A 22,499-nucleotide genomic window follows, 5' to 3' on the forward strand; every position below is an offset into this window, starting at 1 on the left:
TGCCGTGGGTGTCAGATCTGACAACAGTTCTTTCAACTGCACAACCCTCAAGAGCATCCTTAACAACCCCAAGAGCTGGACCATCACCAATCAAGTGACCATCAACCGAACCAAGGCTGCAGTTATACACACGGGTCTTGTCCCCGATCATATCCCATCACTTGCTGTTTGCCTTAGGCGGCCAGCTCCCCTCCAGGTTATTCAGTCGACCAAGCTTCTCGGTGTCCCTACGGACGATAAACTAACCTGAAAGGGACACATGAACACCGTCAGTAAGTCCTCCAGCCATCGGCTTTCCATTTTCCGTAGACTGAAAGCACTTGGACTACCTGCCACGGAATGCAGGAGCATCTACTAAAACTTTATTTTCGTTACGCTCACCTATGCCTTTTCCGCACGATCTTCCTCCCTATTCTCCTCGCAACAGAGGCTACTTGAAAATCTGCAAAAAGAGCTTGCAAGATCAACCTCTTACATATCCGTCAAGTGGCACTAAACACACTGACCCTTATCACTCTTCCCAAACATCACGTAGATATCATCCGATAATTAGGGAAGAAGTTACTGCGACATTCTGGCCACCGTTACCTCATGCCGCTAGAGATCCCTCTTCCGCCAGCACAACTGCATCAAACTCGTCTGAACTCGTGCTGACCTTTATATATAAAAAAAAATCTCTATTCCAGTCATTGTAATTGTTTTGAATAACGCTTAAAAGATGTGTAAAGACTGTCTCTGAAGACCGCCTTTCTGTTTGCTGTCATATCTCAGGTCCCCAGGCATCAGTCTGTGTTGTGTTATCTTTAAGGGACCCAGACCACCTGTGCTGTTCTTGAGGGAACCAAGTAAACTACATCTGTACTATCTTTTAAGAGTGCTAAATTACAGACGTGTCTGTTATCTTTGAAACTCCCAGACCCTTCACTTTTGTGTTATCTTTGAGGGACTCATATCGTTCATCTTTGCATTATCATAAGTGCTGTAGAACATCCACATGCGCGTTATCTTTAAGGCAGTTATGATACTTACGTTATCTATGATGATACCTGCCACTGTATAGATTATAAGAAATTAGACCTGTGTTACTCGTGAAGGATGAAGACAACCTCTGTATTATATATATGGCTAGAATCCGATACCCTTCTGTTGTGTGAGTGCTGCAGTCTAGTACGTGCCTCTGTGCTATCCTGCTGGTTATTCTTTGAAACCTCCCACGGACGCCTTCACTTTGTTCCTTAAAACTATAAAGGACTCATATCTTTCACTTGTTATCATGTGCTGCAGCACAGTCCACTGGCGGTACCTTAAAGGCAGGCATGAGCTTACTCATCTATAGACGATACACTTGCCCACTGGCATACTGTCCATGATCTAATTGTAGCGTCGGGAGGAGTGTGTGCTACCTGCACTGTTGACCCAGACAGTAATAACAGAGGGCGAGGCAGGCAAGCAAGGCCATACTCCCTCCTTCCCCCAGGCACCATCGACCATAATGTAGCCTCAGGAGAGGCGTCAGGAACAGTGGCTTGCATGCTGGCAGCTGAGACAGGGGGCGAAGGGGCGCGCCTGGGAGGCACGCGGCAGAGAGGGAAGAGAGAAGTACTCGCCACCATTGCATGCAAGCACAACCATTAACCTACTTCAGCTCGTGGGTCTTGTGCATGGTGAGCGTGTGGCGGGAGGAGCAGCTGCTTCTGATGCAACGCTCGTGCGAAATGCGTTATTGTCTGCTGAGGAATATCTCTGGAATCATGATCATGTGATTTTTATCTTTACATTTCTTTTTGCCATTACGGTTGTTATTTTCGCCATTACGGTTGTTATTTTTGCCATTACGGTTGTTATTTTTCTACTAAAGCTGATCACAAACTTCGTGAAGGTTGTGAACTGTGATTCACGTAATGTCAAAACTCACCACCAGACGTCACTACAATCTGTAAGAAAGTTTTGTACACCTTTGATCACTTTTGACTTGTTTTATTTTCATGCTTGTGCACCACCTTATCGCCAGGCTCCAGAGCATACTAGAAGAAAATCCCAGACAACACATTCTGGAACATTAAGATTTTTATCGTGACGAACCAAGCTGATAGTGACAGCATTCGTGCTTGTAAACGAGAGGTCCGGGGGTAACGCCCTCTCTTGCCTTCTCTGTGCCAGTTCTTCATTTTGTTTCCACACATTCATCGCGTCTTTTTACAATGATGGAGTTTTCCTTCTGGTTTTATGAATGGTACAAGTACAATGGTACAAGGATACCAAACGTGCGAAAAAGATTGAGCTATGTGTGATACTGGATTTTCAGCTCAACACTGAAGAAAGGAAAGAAACCATAATTTGCTCAATTTTTCTGCAACGAGAAAAAAGCCGTATCTGCTCTATTTTTGTACATCAAAGAGAGAAAGAAGCCGTAAATGGCTTTATTTTTGTACGCTGAAGTAAGAAGTAATTTACTCTACTGTTGTGCAATGAAGGAAAGAAACCATAATGTGCTGTTTTTGTACAAAGACGAGAGAAAGTGGCCGTAATCTGCTCTATTCTTGTACATTAAAAAAAAAAAAGAAACCGTAATCTCCTTGAGTTTTGTACACTTGAGATAGAGAGAAGTCGCAATCTGCTGTAGTCTTGTACGTTGAATAAAAAACCTGAAGTCTGCTCTATTTTGACATATTGAAGAAAGCAAAAAACTGATATTTGCTTTATTCCTTTGCACTGAAGAAAGAGAGATGCCACTACCTGCTGTAATGCTGTATGCTGAAGAAAGAAAGAAACCAAAATTTGGTTTATCCTTGTGCTTTGAAGAAGAAAGATGTTATCAGCCTTTTTTGTGTATGTGGTTTCGAGATATCGTGCATTGTAATCCACGCTGCTGCTGGTGCATACACTCAATAATACGTCACAAAAATGTTAATATCTTCATCGAAATATATTCCTTTGTGAAGTCCAGCAGCTCGATCTTTTTATGCCTGACCAATGTACATAGTTTCATCTGATCCTTCCAGCTCATCGTCTGTGGTCATATACACAAATTTAGATGAACTCCAAACTGCACTGAAACACCTGATTTTAGATGACTGGCATTTTTTCCCCTTATGAGAGCCTATCGTAAACTGGACAACAAATACGAACTTCTAAATGCTGTACAGATGCCCTGAAGAAAAAGATAGAAATCAGAAATATACTTTCAAAAAATCATATTGCTTGGTAGTGCCACGATGGGGATGGTGCTGTAACTTGGTGGCTCCTACGACCCCTACTGGGACAGCCTTCTGGGACCGCACCTGGTGACTCGTCCTGAGCCTGACCCACTTACAGGAGCTGGGGTGATGACGTGCCATGACGACCTGTAGCCTGGCTGGGGCCAGGAGAACACCTCCCCCTTGTAATCACGTCATCATTGTGACCCATGGGGGAGGGGGGAGTTATGAGTGGTAGGGGCAAGTGGGACGTGCGAGTATTGAGGGGGAATGAATGTTAGTAGTAAGAGGAAGGGCAATATGTAGGAGTTATAGGGAAGGAAACGTGTGAATGGTACAAGTAAAAGTGGACGTGTGAATGATAAAGGAAAGAGAACATGTGAGTGGTAAGTTAAGCTCTCTGCACGGTGTTAGCTGTGGACCGCCAGAACCCGTCCTGCCGGACTGTGGGGAGCCAGGACCCGTCCTGCCGGACTGTGGGCAGCCAGGACCCGTCCTGCCGGACTGTGGGGAGCCAGGGCACATCCCTACCAGACTGTAGGCAGCCAGGACCCGTCCTGCCGAACTGTAGGCAGCCAGGACCCGTCCCTGCCGGACTGTGGGCAGCCAGGACCCGTCCCTGCCGGACTGTGGGCAGCCAGGACCCGTCCCTGCCGGACTGTGGGCAGCCAGGATCCATATCCTGCCAGACTGTGGGCCGCCAGAACCCATGTTGCCCACCCTACACTGTGGGTGTTGATCTTCACTCAAGACAGTTTTTGTGTTGTGTTACAAGACCATCGCTGGGTGGGGGGGTTAGGGGTGTTGTGTTCCATTTACATGTTTCGTAATAATCACGCTTCAGTTTCCTTACTTCCAGCGAACGATAATAGCTTTGTATTTATTGTGGTTGCTGTGTATGTGTTGCGGGGAGAGAGTTTTACACTCGTGTTGCCCGGTCTCTTAATCATGTAAGGATATATTTTTAACGATTATTTGAACACACACACCACACACACACACACACACACACAACACACCAGCCTAAGCCAGTTGCTCATTTATCGCCCAGCCTGTAGGGAGAAGAGGAACACCTGAGTTGGGTGTAGGCCAGATGCCACACCGTGGATTCGAAACCATGCAGGTCCAACCCTGGTCTGCCCGTGCTGACTCATGTACGGTAACGCTAGCCATCACCACGGAGGTGTGTGTGTGTGTGTGTGTGTGTGTGTGTGTGTGTGTGTGTGTGTGAACATCATACATATTTGCAACTGAATGATTATAACTTTTTATTATAAGGTTTTCCTTGAGCAGTTGTCTTTATTGTTTTCCATGCCTCGAATTGAACGCATATGCTTTGCGTGTTTTTCTTCGTGAATGCAGACATGTGTAGTTTTCTCTTTCTGTGTACATGTATTGGTGTTTTCTTCCTCATGAGTAGGTATTACAGCGCCCATCACCAGTGCATATATTTGTGTCTTTATTCTGACCGCAAATCATTATGTTATTTTCCTTTAGTCAATGTATGATCATGTGATTATGCTGATTCCCGTTCTCTATTCAGCATATGGTAGGCGTTACTTCGCTGTTCCTCCGGGCCTGCCGCACTTCTTAACACCATTTACCCTCTTGACCACACAGTGGTAAGAGCTTTGAGTATGGCAGTATGACCATAGATGGTCAGGTCATGGGTTACAGCCATCATACTGAAGGATCTTAAAGACGAGCTCAGGATGTTATGATCTCTGGTCATTATGCTGTACACGACCTCCTCAAGTACTGGTCTTGGATGTGGAAGTGTAGGTGTTCAAATGGACTTATTGAAGGGCCGGACTCTACGTATATAATGGTTCATATGTAATGGCAAACCCTTCCACAGGGAAGATGCCAGTAATTTCAGGCAAGACGCTCGCTTCTGTGTTGTAGCTGTCTTTCCGAAGGTTTAGCACCTAATATTTTTCATGAATATTTTCGGTCGGGCTCGACTGAACACAGACTGACATGAAAGACTTGCTGCCTTGGATTTGTCTTGGATATTGACCGAAAACATTTTGCTACTTTAAAAACTAACACATCAAATTGTACAGGAATTATGGATTTCATCAGACTTCCTTCTGTATTATGTCTGCTCAGTGTAAGAAGTCAATGACCAAAGATCCGGGTACAAGTGCCTTAGTTCTGTCTCCATTTGTTTGTACTGTTGGTGTAGGTCATTAATGAGATAGAAATATATAAGCAATGATCAAAAATAGTTGTTCATGTTGATTGATAAGACATTACGTCACCCACATTATCGTGGCGACTTCACATGAGACGTGCTGTATGGCCGCCGCAAGTTGCAGTCGAAATAGCTAAAACTCACTATCGGTTTCTGAGAACGTTAATGATGATCTAAAGGAACATTTCTGTTATCCATTGTCCTGTATATCCTGGCGTGAGGAGACAGCCATCTTGCATGTTGATCTTAAATTTCTTAAATTTACTGCCTCTGAAAAGGTCCTAACGTACGTATAATTATGGTCACTCAGAATTTACTGTATGTATTACAGTTATATAAGTAAGTGTGGCTCATGGTTCCGAGCCTGACAGTCTCTCGATGTGTCTGTCTTGTATCTGCGTGTGTCATGTCCCTTCAGTATGATCTCTCTTCACGTGTCCCTAAATGTCCAGTGTTTTCCTTGACAGCGACATACCTATGAATGTTTCATGTTTCGGATCCCTCAGTTCTCTCAGTTCCTGACTGCCTTATCCCTGTATTGCCATTGATTCTAAATATGATTTTGTCGACCCTAGATATCCTTTGTTCCAGCGCTCTTCCTTTCCTTAAATGTATCTGGTCCCTGGATTTGAGTCGGGGTGTGTGCTACGTTGTGTCACTCAGTGACTGGGCGCCTTAAGGGCGTGTTAATACGCCTTGTCACTGAATGAACCTTACTGCAGTGTGTTGGTAGTTCATCAGTGCGGTGTGATGGCTTTTTGGTGCTAGTGGTTGATTGGTACAGTTTTGCGTTTTATTGGTGTAGTGCTGGTGCAATGCTGGTGTGTTATTAGTGCAGTGTGTTGGTTTATTGGTGTGATGTTAATGGTTTACTGGTACGGTGTTGATGGTTTATCGGTACAGTGACGATGGATTATTGCTGCAGTGATGATAACTTGTTGATGCAGTGCTTTTGGTTTGTTGGTGCAATGCTGGTACCAGCTTTAATGGTGCAGTTCTCATGATCATTAATGCAATTCTGATGTTGTGTTGGTGCACTGCTCATGTTGCTGTGTGCAGTCCGTTATCGATCTATCATTATTGCAGTTGATGGTTTATTTTTCATTTACTAGTGTTCTTCAAAATGTACTGTACAGGATGGTTTATTGTTCACTTACTGGTGTTCTTCAAAACATATTGTCAGGGATGGTTAATATTTTGTAGGGGATGGTTTACATATTGTAGGGGATGGTTTACATATTGTAGGGGATGGTTTATATATTGTAGGGGATGGTTTATATATTGTAGGGGATGGTTTATATATTGTCAGGGATGGTTTGTATATTGTAGGAGATGGTTTATGTATTGTAGGGAATGGTTTGCATATTGTCAGGGATGGTTTATATATTGTCGGGGATGGTCAATATATTGTGGAGGATTGGTTATATATTGCAGGGGATGGTTGGTACATTGTCAGGGATGGTTTATATATTGTAGGATATGGTTTATTTGTGTAGGGGATGGTTTATATATTGCCAGGGATGGTTTATATATTGTCAGGGATGGTTTATATATTGTAGGGGATGGTTTATATATTGTAGGGGATGGTTTATATATTGTCAGGGATGGTTTATATATTGTCAGGGATGGTTTATATATTGTAGTTGATGGTTTATATATTGTAAGGGATGGTTTATATGCTGTAGGGGATGGTTTATATATTGTCAGGGATGGTTTGTATATCGTAGGGGATGGTTTATATATTGTAGGGGATGGTTTATATATTGTCAGGAATGGCTTATATATCGTCAGGGATGGTTTATATATTGTTAGGGATGGTTTATATATTGTAGGAGATGCTTTATATATGTCAGGGATGGTTTATATATCGTCAGGGATGGTTTATATATTGTAGGGGATGGTTTATATATCGTTAGGGATGGTTTATATTTTGTCAGGGATGGTCTATATATTGTCAGGGATGGTTTATATATTGTCAGGGATGGTTTATATATTGTAGGGGATGGTTTGTATATTGTAGGGGATGGTTTATATATTGTCAGGGATGGTTTATATATTGTCAATGATGGTTTATATATTGTAGGGATGTATTGTAGGGGATGGTTTATATATTGTCAGGGATGATTTATATATTGTCAGGGATGGTTTATATATTGTCAGGGATGGTTTACATATTGTAGGGGATGGTTTATATATTGTAGGGGATGGTTTATATATTGTAGGGGATGGTATATATATTGTAGAGGATGGTTTATATATTGTCAGGGATGGTTTATATATTGTAGGGATGGTTTATATATTGTCAGGGATGGTTTATATATTGTAGGATATGGTTTATGTATTCTCAGGGATGGTTTATATATTGTCAGGGATGGTTTATATATTGTAGGGGATGGTTTATATATTGTCAGGGATGGTTTATATATTGTAGGATATGGTTTATATATTCGTCAGGGATGGTTTATATATTGTCAGGGATGGTTTATATATTGTCAGGGATGGTTTATATATTGTCAGGGATGGTTTATATATTGTAGGATATGGTTTATATATTGTCAGGGATGGTTTATATATTGTCAGGGATGGTTTATATATTGTCAGGATGGTTTATATATTGTAGGATATGGTTTATATATTGTCAGGGATGGTTTATATATTGTCAGGGATGGTTTATATATTGTCAGGGATGGTTTATATATTGTAGGATATGGTTTATATATTGTCAGGGATGGTTTATATATTGTCAGGGATGGTTTATATATTGTCAGGGATGGTTTATATATTGTCAGGGATGGTTTATATATTGTAGGATATGGTTTATATATTGTCAGGGATGGTTTATATATTGTCAGGGATGGTTTATATATTGTAGGATATGGTTTATATATTGTCAGGGATGGTTTATATATTGTCAGGGATGGTTTATATATTGTCAGGGATGGTTTATATATTGTCAGGGATGGTTTATATATTGTAGGATATGGTTTATATATTGTCAGGGATGGTTTATATATTGTCAGGGATGGTTTATATATTGTCAGGGATGGTTTATATATTGTCAGGGATGGTTTATATATTTGTCAGGATGGTTTATATATTGTCAGGGATGGTTTATATATTGTCAGGGATGGTTTATATATTGTAGGAATGGTTTATATATTGTAGGATGTTTTATATGTCAGGGATGGTTTATATATTGTCAGGGATGGTTTATATATTGTCAGGGATGGTTTATATATTGTAGGGGATGTCTAAGTGTGACATTTATGACTTTTTGGATCAGTGTTGGTGGTTTACTGATGGTGTTGATGAGTTACTGGTGTTACTGGTGTAAGGGTTGATGGTGATGATTGACTCACACACACACACATAAGGACAACACTAGAATAAGCTTCTCAAGTTTGGTCATCTTACCTAAAGGAGGACAAAAATGTGAATAGGGGAGGCCCAGAGGAGGACAACAAAAATGATACTAGAATTCAGAGAGCTGAGTTGCAGGTAAAGGTTAGAGGATTTAGATTTACCCACTTTGTAAGAGAGAAGAATGACGGGTGACCTGATCACAAGTTTGAATTCCGAAAACAGTTCGACAATATAGGCAGTGAATAGTTCTCTGGGAGATGTACAGATATCACAACCAGAGGATAAAACATGAAACATGTTAAAATTGATGAAAATAAATACTGTTATAGTATATGATTGGTGGATGGGTGGCAAAGAATGACTGAGAACATGGTTAATGTAGACACCATACATACATATAAGAGGATTTATGATAGTAGAGAATGTTCGAGAGATGAATGCACCCATGAAAGTAAAATTCCCTCCCCGTACAGTGCAAATGGGTAATTACACATTTGCCTTTTTCTCTTCTTCCCATACCTCTTAGCTCTCAGTGAGGGTGGTGTCTCAATTCCTGTATCTCAACAAACTACATGCGTACCGACTGTTGTATCTAATGCATTGTACTATCTCCGACAGATGAGATCAGAACGGGCACGTACAAAGCGCTATTCTCCCCCAACATGCTCCACACTGGCAAGGAGGATGCTGCCAACAACTACGCTCGTGGTCACTACACTGTTGGTATGTAGCATTATGTTGTATGCCTCTGATTTTACTGTCTTATTAACCCACCTGTAGCAAAGACTGTAAACATTCAACTCCTGTTTTGTCTGTCTGTCCATCACGTTCCAGTTCATGTCTACACCATAGCTTCCTAGGCTTTTACGTGGGAAATCCAAAAGCCGTTGAAAAACCAGCATATCTTTATTCTGCTCCTCAACATTGCATTACTTACAAGCTGGCTTTAGACTGGCCTGATACTCGTTGGATTTGAGTTCTAGTGGAGTCTAGATGTAGCTGCTGCTGGTGTACATGTATATTGTTGGAGTTATTGGGCATCAATAGCAGGTCATGATAATCTGGAACCAGTAACAGACATCAGACATATTACAATTTATACAAGGTATTCTATAAACACAGCCTGCAGAATTTTCTGGTGAGTTTTTGATTAAGATGTTCTTAAATTAAAGGATTTAAGCAAACCGGAAAGTAATGAAAAATTATCACTATATGGAGGAACCAAATGATTCTTGGTAGCAAAAGGGAAGGTTTATGTTTAATTTTATAAAATGATTTCTTTACCAACTTCAGAGATTTGTCAGGGAAAGATCTAGGATACTTTAACCTGAATCCAATGGAATATATCTCTCAAACTCATCAATAAATTCCGGACTTGATATACGTAATGTCCTAAGAAACATCGACTGGAATGATGATAATTTGGCTCTCATGTTGAGCTGAGTAAAAATGAATATATGATCAAAAATTGATATGTTTTCTGTATATGCTAGACTTAAACATGTTTCTATCCCTACGGATCATGCAGTCTGATAATGGTAACATACAATCATTTTCCACTTTTACAGTAAAGTTGATAAAAGATACTAAATTGTTAAGTAAAGGAAGAAATGTTTGCGTATATTTTCATTTGTTGACCAAACACAAAGAATATCATCTACATACCTAAACCAAATTGCCTTATAGGGTAAGATATGCCAAAGTAATTTTGTTTCAAAGGAAGAATTCCATGTAAAGATTGCTTAATACCAATTTTCTGAACATTATATTCTCCATTCAATTGAAATACACAATCTTTTATACGCAATTTTATCAATTCAATAATGATAGACTTTGAAACAGGTAAATCAATAATAACCAAGACATCAACCAAATATTCTGAGAGGTCATCAGCTGGAACTTTTGTGAACAAGGATGAAACATCAAATCTTATCAGCTTGAAATCAAAATCAACATGGATATCATTAAGCTTAGTCAATAAATCTACATTGCTCATGATATTAGAACTTGATATCTTACCCACTAGTGGGTTCATTGAAGAACTAACCATTTTGACGATTTATGTGATGGAGCCCACTGAACTCAGTGGAAAGTTAGGCTTATGTGTTTTCGTAAGTCAATTCATATATGGCAATGGAGACTGATGAACCATTACCTTTCACCAACAACTTCAGTTCTTTATCAAAGTGAGAATTAACTGCTTCTAGGAAGTTTCTCCTTAGTTTAAAGTAAGTTGTATCATCATATAAAAGATCATTCATATTTGATAAGTGAATAACAGGGCAAGAATCATTTGCTTTGCTTAATCATGTTGAAAGTTATAACCACTGAATTGACTGGAGTAATGCCATCTCAGTTATTTACTGTAACTCCTTTACCACAAGAAATATCATTAAATCATCTATTATGAAATACATTAAAAATTATAACATTAATATTAAGGAAGGTCTATACACATTGGATAGGTTTGTTGTAGCAAAATATTTAAACTTTTCCCTTTCTTGTCCACATGATAAAACTTATGATACGTATATTGCCAGACTTAGATGCACCCAACCTCCTCTCGGGTGGTCACTTGTTTACCAAATGGCGTCCTATCTGCTTCTCTTCCATGGATGTCAACTGCCTGTTATATTTCATTCTTGTACCTCCCTTGATGATGTGATTATTACACGAAAGTGCACTTGGGAACTTACTGTGTTTCATTTCTATGCGAGAATGCTCATCCTCCTCGAAGGCTCAGATTGGTGTGGAGTAGGAGAGATGGCCACAGAGCATTATTGGATTACGTGTTAATTGATAGGCGCGTGAAAGAGAGATTTTTGGAGGTTAATGTGTTAAGAGGGGTAGCTCGAGGGACGTCTGATCACTATCTTGCGGAGGCAAAGGTGAAGATTTGTAGAGGTTTTCGGAAAAGAAGAGAGAATGCTGGGGAGGAGAGAGTGATGAGAATAAGTGAGCTTGGAAAAGAGACTTCTGTGAGGAAGTACCAGGAGAGATTGAGTGCAGAATGGCAAAAGGTGAGAACAAATGACGTAAGGGGAGTGGGGGAGGAATGGGATGTACGTAGGGAAGCAGTGATGGTGATGGCTTGCGCAAAAGATGCATGTGGCATGAGAAAGGTGGGAGGTGGGCTGATTAGAAAGGGTATTGACTGGTGTGATGAAGAAGTAAGATTGTTAGTGAAAAGAAGAGAGGTGTTTGGACGATTTTTGTAGGGAAGTAGTACAAATGACTGGGAGACGTATAAAGGAAAGTAGCAGGAGGTCAAGAGAAAGATACGAGAGGTGAAAAAAGGGCACATGATAGTCAGAGTGAGAGAGTATCATTAAATTTTTGGGAGAGTAGAAAAATCTTTTGTAAGGAGGTAAATGAAGTGAATAAGAGAGGAAAACAAATGGGAACATCGGTGAAAAGGGCAAATGGGGAGGTAATAACAAGGTTTGTTGAATGTGTTTGATGATAGAGTGGCACATATGGGGTGTTTGGTCGGGGTGGTGTGCGAAGTGAGAGGATCAGGAAGAATGGTTTGGTAAAGAGCGAAGAGGTTGTGAAAGCTTTGCGGGGAATGAAAGCCGGCAAGACGGCGGATTTGGATGGTATTGCAGTGGAATCTATTAAAAAATGAGGTGACTTTGTTGTTGATTGGTAGCTAAGGACATTCAATGTATATACATACAATATGAATCATGGTGAAGTGCCCTAGTTTTGGCGGAATGCATGCAAAGTGTCATTGTACAAAGGCAAAGGGGATAAGAGTGAGTGCTCAAATTACAGAGGTATAAGTTTGTTGAGTATTCCTGGTAAATTATATGGGAGGGTATTGATTGAGAGGGTGAAGGCATGTACAGAGCATCAGATTGGGGAAGAGCAGTGTGGTTTCAGAAGTGGTAGAGGATGTGTGGATCAGGTGTTTCCCTTTGAAGAATGTATGTGAGAAATACTTAGAAAAGCAAATGGATTTGTATGTAGCATTTATGGATCTGGAGAAGGCATATGATAGAGTTGATAGAGATGCTCTGTGGAAGGTATTAAGAATATATGGTGTGGGAGGCAAGTTGTTAGGAGCAGTGAAAAGTTTTTATCGAGGATGTAAGGCATGTGTACGTGTAGGAAGAGAGGAAAGTGGCTGGTTCTCAGTGAATGTAGGTTTGCGGCAGGGGTGTGTGATGTCTCCATGGTTGTTTAATTTGTTTATGGATGGGGGTTGTTAGGGAGGTGAATGCAAGAGTTTTGGAAAGAGGGGCAAGTATGAAGTCTGTTGGGGATAAGAGAGCTTGGGAAGTGAGTCAGTTGTTGTTCGCTGATGATACAGCGCTGGTGGCTGATTCATGTGAAAAACTGCAGAAGCTGGTGACTGAGTTTGGTAAAGTGTGTGAAAGAAGAAAGTTAAGAGTAAATGTGAATAAGAGCAAGGTAATTAGGTACAGTAGGGTTGAGGGTCAAGTCAATTGGGAGGTAAGTTTGAATGGAGAAAAACTGGAGGAAGTAAAGTGTTTTAGATATCTGGGAGTCGATCTGGCAGCGGATGGAACCATGGAAGCGGAAGTGGATCATAGGGTGGGGGAGGGGGCGAAAATCCTGGGAGCCTTGAAGAATGTGTGGAAGTCGAGAACATTATCTCGGAAAGCAAAAATGGGTATGTTTGAAGGAATAGTGGTTCCAACAATGTTGTATGGTTGCGAGGCGTGGGCTATGGATAGAGTTGTGCGCAGGAGGATGGATGTGCTGGAAATGAGATGTTTGAGGACAATGTGTGGTGTGAGGTGGTTTGATCGAGTAAGTAACGTAAGGGTAAGAGAGATGTGTGGAAATAAAAAGAGCGTGGTTGAGAGAGCAGAAGAGGGTGTTTTGAAATGGTTTGGGCACATGGAGAGAATGAGTGAGGAAAGATTGACCAAGAGGATATATGTGTCGGAGGTGGAGGGAACGAGGAGAAGTGGGAGACCAAATTGGAGGTGGAAAGACGGAGTGAAAAAGATTTTGTGTGATCGGGGCCTGAACATGCAGGAGGGTGAAAGGAGGGCAAGTCTCCTTCCCAAGCTCACTTACTCTCACCACCCTCTTCACCCCAACATTCACTCTTCTTTTCTGAAAACCCATACAAATCTTCACCTTAGCCTCCACAAGATAATGATCAGACATCCCTCCGGTTGCACCTCTCAGCACATTAACATCCAAAAGTCTCTCTTTCGCGCGCCTGTCAATTAACACGTAATCCAATAACGCTCTCTGGCCATCTCTCCTACTTACATACGTATACTTATGTATATTTCGCTTTTTAAACCAGGTATTCCCAATCACCAGTCCTTTTTCAGCACATAAATCTACAAGCTCTTCACCATTTCCATTTACAACACTGGACACCCCATGTATACCAATTATTCCCTCAAGTGCCACATTACTCACCTTTGCATTCAAATCACCCATCACTATAACCCGGTCTCGTGCATCAAAACCACTAACACACTCATTCAGCTGCTCCCAAAACACTTGCCTGTAATGATCTTTCTTCTCATGCCCAGGTGCATATGCACCAATAATCACCCATCTCTCTCCATCAACTTTCAGTTTTACCCATATTAATCGGGAATTTACTTTCTTACATTCTATCACATACTCCCACAACTTCTGTTTCAGGAGTACTGCTACTCCTTCCCTTGCTCTTGTCCTCTCACTAACCCCTGACTTTACTTGCAAGACATTCCCAAACCACTCTTCCCCTTTACCCTTGAGCTTCGTTTCACTCAGAGCCAAAACATCCAGGTTCCTTTCCTCAAACATACTACCTATCTCTCCTTTTTTCACATCTTGGTTACATCCACACACATTTAGACACCCCAGTCTGAGCCTTCGAGGAGGATGAGCACTCCCCGCGTGATTCCTTCTTCTGTTTCCTATTTTAGAAAGTTAAAAAATACAAGGAGGGGAGGATTTCTGGCCCCCCGCTCCCGTCCCCTCTAGTTGCCTTCTACGACACGCAAGGAATGCGTGGGAAGCATTCTTTCATCCCTATCCCCAGGGATAATATATATATATATATATATATATATATATATATATATATATATATATATATATATATATATATATATATTTTTTTTTTTTTTTTTTTTTTTTTTTTTTATACTTTGTCGCTGTCTCCCGCGTATTGCGAGGTAGCGCAAGGAAACAGACGAAAGAAATGGCCCAACCCCCCCCATACACATGTACATACACACGTCCACACACACAAATATACATACCTACACAGCTTTCCATGGTTTACCCCGGACGCTTCACATGCCTTGATTCAATCCACTGACAGCACGTCAACCCCTGTATACCACATCGCTCCAATTCACTCTATTCCTTGCCCTCCTTTCACCCTCCTGCATGTTCAGGCCCCGATCACACAAAATCTTTTTCACTCCATCTTTTGTTTCTTACATTTTTCATATGTATATATATGTATGTGTGTGTGTGTGTGTGTGTGTGCGCGTGTGTGTGTGTGTGTGTGTGTGTGTGTATACATATGTATATTATCCCTGGGGATAGGGGTGAAAGAATACTTCCCACGTATTCCTCGCGTGTCGTAGAAAGCGACTAGAGGGGACGGGAGCGGGGGGCCGGAAATCCTCCCCTCCTTGTATTAACTTTCTAAAATGGGAAACAGAAGAAGGAGTCACGCGGGGAGTGCTCATCCTCCTCGAAGGCTCAGAGTGGGGTGCCTAAATGTGTGTGGATGTAACCAAGATGTGAAAAAAGGAGACATAGGTAGTATGTTTGAGGAAAGGAACCTGGATGTTTTGGCTCTGAGTGAAACGAAGCTCAAGGGTAAAGGGGAAGAGTGGTTTGGAAATGTCTGGGGAGTGAAGTCAGGGTTAGTGAGAGGACAAGAGCAAGGGAAGGAGTAGCAATACTCCTGAAACAGGAGTTGTGGGAGTATGTGATAGAATGTAAGAAAGTAAATTCTCGATTAATATGGGTAAAATTGAAAGTTGATGGAGAGAGGTGGGTGATTATTGATGCATATGCACCTGGGCATGAGAAGAAAGATCATGAGAGGCAAGTGTTTTGGGAGCAGCTAAATGAGTGTGTTAGCGGTTTTGATGCACGAGACCGGGTTATAGTGATGGGTGATTTGAATGCAAAGGTGAGTAATGTGGCAGTTGAGGGAATAATTGGTATGCATGGGGTGTTCAGTGTTGTAAATGGAAATGGTGAAGAGCTTGTAGATTTATGTGCTGAAAAAGGACTGATGATTGGGAATACCTGGTTTAAAAAGCGAGATATACATAAGGATACTTATGTAAGTAGGAGAGATGGCCAGACAGCATTATTGGATTACGTGTTAATTGACAGGCGTGCGAAAGAGAGACTTTTGGATGTCAATGTGCTGAGAGGTGCAACTGGAGGGATGTCTGATCATTATCTTGTGGAGGCTAAGGTGAAGATTAGTATGGGTTTTCAGAAAAGAAGAGTTAATGTTGGGGTGAAGAAGGTGGTGAGAGTAAGTGAGCTTGGGAAGGAGACCTGTGTGAAGAAGTATCAGGAGAGACTGTGTACAGAATGGAAAAAGGTGAGAACAATGGAAGTAAGGGGAGTGGGGGAGGAATGGGATGTATTTAGGGAATCAGTGATGGATTGCGCAAAAGATGCTTGTGGCATGAGAAGAGTGGGAGGTGGGCTGTTTAGAAAGGGTAGTGAGTGGTGGGATGAAGAAGTAAGAGTATTAGTGAAAGAGAAGAGAGAGGCATTTGGACGATTTTTGCAGGGAAAAAATGCAATTGAGTGGGAGAAGTATAAAAGAAAGAGACAGGAGGTCAAGAGAAAGGTGCAAGATGTGAAAAAAAGGGCAAATGAGAGTTGGGGTGAGAGACTATCAGTAAATTTTAGGGAGAATAAAAAGATGTTCTGGAAGGAGGTAAATAGGGTACGTAAGACAAGGGAGCAAATGGGAACTTCAGTGAAGGGCGTAAATGGGGAGGTGATAACAAGTAGTGGTGATGTGAGAAGGAGATGGAATGAGTATTTTGAAGGTTTGTTGAATGTGTATGATGACAGAGTGGCAGATATAGGGTGTTTGGGTCGAGGTGGTGTGCAAAGTGAGAGGGTTAGGGAAAATGATTTGGTAAACAGAGAAGAGGTAGTAAAAGCTTTGCGGAAGATGAAAGCCGGCAAGGCAGCAGGTTTGGATGGTATTGCAGTGGAATTTATTAAAAAAGGGGGTGACTGTATTGTTGACTGGTTGGTAAGGTTATTTAATGTATGTATGACTCATGGTGAGGTGCCTGAGGATTGGCGGAATGCGTGCATAGTGCCATTGTACAAAGGCAAAGGGGATAAGAGTGAGTGCTCAAATTACAGAGGTATAAGTTTGTTGAGTATTCCTGGTAAATTATATGGGAGGGTATTGATTGAGAGGTGTGAAGGCATGTACAGAGCATCAGATTGGGAAGAGCAGTGTGGTTTCAGAAGTGGTAGAGGATGTGTGGATCAGGTGTTTGCTTTGAAGAATGTATGTGAGAAATACTTAGAAAAGCAAATGGATTTGTATGTAGCATTTATGGATCTGGAGAAGGCATATGATAGAGTTGATAGAGATGCTCTGTGGAAGGTATTAAGAATATATGGTGTGGGAGGCAAGTTGTTAGAAGCAGTGAAAAGTTTTTATCGAGGATGTAAGGCATGTGTACGTGTAGGAAGAGAGGAAAGTGATTGGTTCTCAGTGAATGTAGGTTTGCGGCAGGGTGTGTGATGTCTCCATGGTTGTTTAATTTGTTTATGGATGGGGTTGTTAGGGAGGTAAATGCAAGAGTCTTGGAAAGAGGGGGCAAGTATGAAGTCTGTTGGGGATGAGAGAGCTTGGGAAGTGAGTCAGTTGTTGTTCGCTGATGATACAGCGCTGGTGGCGGATTCATGTGAGAAACTGCAGAAGCTGGTGACGGAGTTTGGTAAAGTGTGTGGAAGAAGAAAGTTAAGAGTAAATGTGAATAAGAGCAAGGTTATTAGGTACAGTAGGGCTGAGGGTCAAGTCAATTGGGAGGTGAGTTTGAATGGAGAAAAACTGGAGGAAGTGAAGTGTTTTAGATATCTGGGAGTGGATCTGTCAGCGGATGGAACCATGGAAGCGGAAGTGGATCATAGGGTGGGGGAGGGGGCGAAAATTTTGGGAGCCTTGAAAAATGTGTGGAAGTCGAGAACATTATCCCGGAAAGCAAAAATGGTATGTTTGAAGGAATAGTAGTTCCAACAATGTTGTATGGTTGCGAGGCGTGGGCTATGGATAGAGTTGTGCGCAGGAGGATGGATGTGCTGGAAATGAGATGTTTGAGGACAATGTGTGGTGTGAGGTGGTTTGATCGAGTAAGTAACGTAAGGGTAAGAGAGATGTGTGGAAATAAAAAGAGCGTGGTTGAGAGAGAGGAAGAGATTGTTTTAAAATGGTTTGGGCACATGGAGAGAATGAGTGAGGAAAGATTGACCAAGAGGATATATGTGTCGGAGGTGGAGGGAACGAGGAGAAGAGGGAGACCAAATTGGAGGTGGAAAGATGGAGATGATATATATATATATATATATATATATATATATATATATATATATATATACACATACATACACATACACACGCACATATACACACACACACACACACATATACATATATATACATATGAAAAAAGTAAGAAATAATTTAGAAAACTGAAACTTCTAGCTTGAAATGAAATGAGAAAATGAATGTCACATAATGGTTCAACCTCTGGCTATGGAAAAGGGAAATGTATAATTTATTTACACAAACGTCAATATTAGTTCCCATCAATTTAACCACTGTATCAATAAGCTTCAATGTCTAAGCTACATTTTTTTTTCCAATTTCACTATTTTCTTGTCAAAGCACCATGTATGAAAACTATCACTCCAGTAACACATCTATAAACATTTACTTCCCCTTTAAAAAAGTTCTGGGGAAGTCTGTCTCGATACACTGCGGCACACTCTACCACCTGGCGAGGTTTGTGTTGCAATGGTTCTTGATTCACAAACGTAGTAGCATCACTGGTGGGCGGAAGAACATTCTTGTAACCACAGCAAGGATCACAGTCCGTGCAACTCCATTATGATGGTTCTCCATTATGATGGTTCTTCTCCTGCTGGCCAAATCCTGCTTCAGCAATGCTTGTTCACTAGACTTCCTGACATTGCACTAGAGCTGTAAGCGTTGCATGGGTATCACGAAGGTTCATAGCCCTATCAGGACCAAATGGAGCCCACCACAACACATGCTGAGTTTTGGCATCTTTTATGACGGCTTGGAATGCGCTGTTCGATTCTGGTCACCAAACCTCACTGGTTTGATGCTGCTGTCGTCACCATTTCGCTCTCCTGTTTCTTCTCTCTTAGTTTCTCGAGCTCTTTCCTCTCTTCCACACATATCTTGGTCAATAATGTTTCAGGGTTTCAGAGAGTCGAGGCAGGTGTTGTACCCACAGCACCTGTGCATATGTGAGAGGCCTCGATGTTGAAGGCCCGGCCACCGCCCCTTTCTGTACTGCCGTCCTACATTGTCTCATGACGTCTTCTGTGGCGTTCCTGGTACGAATGATTTATGATGTCCTCGGCAGTGTTTCTTCCTCCCACCGGCCGGGTGGTGTGGGGGCGGGGACATCAAGGCTGAAGAAGCCGCTGTCAGTCAAGAGACGCTTCTGTATACTTTCATTGACATCATTGTCTTTCAGGTCAGGGAACTTTTGCTTCAAATGGTGAAAGAGCTGCATGTGGGGTATGTTGTGCGTGTCAGTTGGCAGCCGCGCTGAGTCCATACTGTGGCTGAACCCACTTTAAAAATGGCCTGGCCTCCCTCCCCACTATGGCCTGACTTAATCTCTCTATTTTTTCTTTGTCTATTTCAATTTCAACACTAAATTCTAAGTTTTGAAAGAGGCCAGCCAGAAGCTAGCAAAGGGGGCCTCCTGACTACCCTTGCAACTAGTCAGCTGCAACATGGTAACTGCCGCATTAGCATGCTGGTGTTTCTATCAAGCACACGTTCCGTTTTTGCCATGATGAGACCAGTAATTTCCAAAACAATCAATGGCTGTGGAAAGTAAGTTTCAAAATGCTGTGAAGCTCTGCATTAGGGTATGTATGAAGGCAAGCAATGGTGGTACGAGCAACGGACCAGGAGTGCTGACAAGCGAAGAGCTAACGGGTGCAGCGTTGACGGAAGGAATGTTGGGTGGAATACCCAATATATATATATATATATATATATATAATTATATAATATATATATATATATAATATATATATATATATATATATATAAAATGTGGACGTATGTATATACATGTGTATGGGGGTGGGTTGGGCCATTTCTTTCGTCTGTTTCCTTGCGCTACCTCGCAAACGCGGGAGACAGCGACAAAAAAAAAGAAAAAAAAATATATATATATATATATATATATATAATATATATATATATATATATATATATATATATATATATATATATATATATATATATAATATATATTATATATAATTGTATATATATATATATTATCTATTTTTTTTTTGCTTTGTCGCTGTCTCCCGTGTTAGCGAAGTAGCGCAAAGAAACAGACGAAAGAATGGCCCAACCCACCCACATACACATGTATATACATACACGTCCACACAAGCAAATATACATACCTATACGTCTCAACGTATACATATATATACACACAGACATATACATATATACACATGTACATAATACATATTGTCTGCCTTTATTCATTCCCATCGCCACCCCACCACACATGAAATAACAACCCCCTCCCCCCTTATGTGCGCGCAAGGTAGTGCTAGGAAAAGACAACGAAGGCCACAGTCGTTCACACTCAGTCTCTAGCTGCCATGTAATAATGCACCGAAACCACAGCTCCCTCTCCACACCCAGGCCCCACAGAACTTTCCATGGTTTACCCCAGACGCTTCACAAGCCCTGGTTCAATCCACTGACAGCACGTCGACCCCGGTATACCACATCGTTCCAATTCACTCTATTCCTTGCACGCCTTTCACCTTCGTACATGTTCAGGCCCCGATCACTCAAAATCTTTTTCACTCCATCTTTCCACCTCCAATTTCGTCTCCCACTTCTCCTCTGACACATATATCCTCTTGGTCAATCATTCCTCTCCATGTGACCAAACCATTTCAAATCACCCTCTTCTGCTCTCTCAACCACACTCTTTTTATTACCACACATCTCTCTTACCCTATTATTACTTACTCGATCAAACTACCTCACACCACATATTGTCTTCAAACATCTCATTTCCAACACATCCACCCTCCTCCACACAACTCTATCAATAGCACACGCCTCGAAACCATACAACATTGTTAGAACCACTACTCCTTCAAACATACCCATTTTTGCTTTCCGAGATAATGTTCTCAACTTCCACATATTCTTCAACGCTCCCAGAACTTTCGCCTCCTCCCCCACCCTATAATTCACTTATGCTTCCATGATTCCACCCGCTGCCAGATCCACTTCCAGATATCTAAAACACCTCACTTCCTCCAGTTTTTCTCCATTCAAACTTACCTCCAAATTGACTTGTTCCTAAACCCTACTGTACCTAATAACCTTGCTCTTATTCACATTTACTCTCAGCTTTCTTCTTTAACACACTTTACCAAACTCAGTCACCAGCTTCTGCAATTTCTCAACGAATCAGCCACCAGCGCTGTATCATCAGCGAACAACAACTGACTCACTTCCCAAGCTCTCTCATCCACAACAGACTGAATACTTGCCCCTCTTTCCAAAACTCTTGCATTCACCTCCCTAACAACCCCATCCATAAACAAATTAAACAACCATGGAGACATCACACACCCCTGCCGCAAACCGATATTCACTGAGAATCAATCACTTTCCTCTCTTCCTACACGTACACAAGCCTTACATCCTCGATGAAAACTTTTCACTACTTCTAACAACTTGCCCCCCACCCCATATATTCTTAATATCTCCCACAGAGAATCTCTATCAACTCTCTCATATACCTTCTCTAGATCCATAAATGCTACATACAAATCCATTAGCTTTTCTAAGTATTTCTCACATACATTCTTCAAAGCAAACACCTGATCCACACATCCTCTACCACTTCTGAAACCACACTGCTCTTCCCCAATCTGATGCTCTGTACATGCATTCACCCTCTCAATCAATACCCTTCCATATAATTTCACAGGAATACTCAACAAACTTATACCTCTGTATTTTGAGCACTATCTTTTATCCCCTTTGCCTTTGTGCAAATGGCACTATGCAAGCATTCCTCCAATCCTCAGGCACCTCACCTTGAGTCATACATACATTAAATATCCTTACCAATCAGTCAACAATATAGTCACCCTCTTTTTTAGTAAATTCCACTGCAATACCATCCAAACCCGCTGCCTTGCCGGCTTTCATCTTCCGCAAAGCTTTTACCACCTCTTCTCTCTTTACCAAATCATTCTCCCTAACCCTCTCACTTCGCACACCACCTCGACCAAAACACCCTATATCTGCCACTCTATCATCAAACACATTCAACAAACCTTTAAAATACTCACTCCATCTCCTTCTCACATCACCACTACTTGTTATCACCTCCCCATTAGCCCCCTTCACTGAAGTTCCCATTTATTCCCTTGTCTTACGCACTTTATTTACCTGCTTCCAAAACGTCTTTTTATTTTCCCTA

General features: G+C 41.5%; 1 protein-coding gene across 4 annotated transcripts in view; it reads left to right on the forward strand.

The window, feature by feature from the left end:
- The window catches only part of LOC139756405 (tubulin alpha-3 chain-like), a 468,837-nt gene that overhangs the window by 202,402 nt on the left and 243,936 nt on the right, over nt 1-22,499 (forward strand). For all 4 annotated transcript variants that reach the window (XR_011714332.1, XM_071675831.1, XM_071675832.1 and 1 more), the window contains exon 3: nt 9,376-9,480. Coding sequence is in view for 3 of the 4 variants with exons in the window: in XM_071675831.1 (XP_071531932.1) it covers nt 9,376-9,480 (105 nt within the window). In the remaining variant the exon portion in view is untranslated. The remainder of the gene's footprint in view (nt 1-9,375; nt 9,481-22,499) is intronic.

This window comes from Panulirus ornatus, chromosome 21 (assembly GCF_036320965.1).
Source record: "Panulirus ornatus isolate Po-2019 chromosome 21, ASM3632096v1, whole genome shotgun sequence".
Lineage (NCBI taxonomy): Eukaryota > Metazoa > Arthropoda > Malacostraca > Decapoda > Palinuridae > Panulirus > Panulirus ornatus.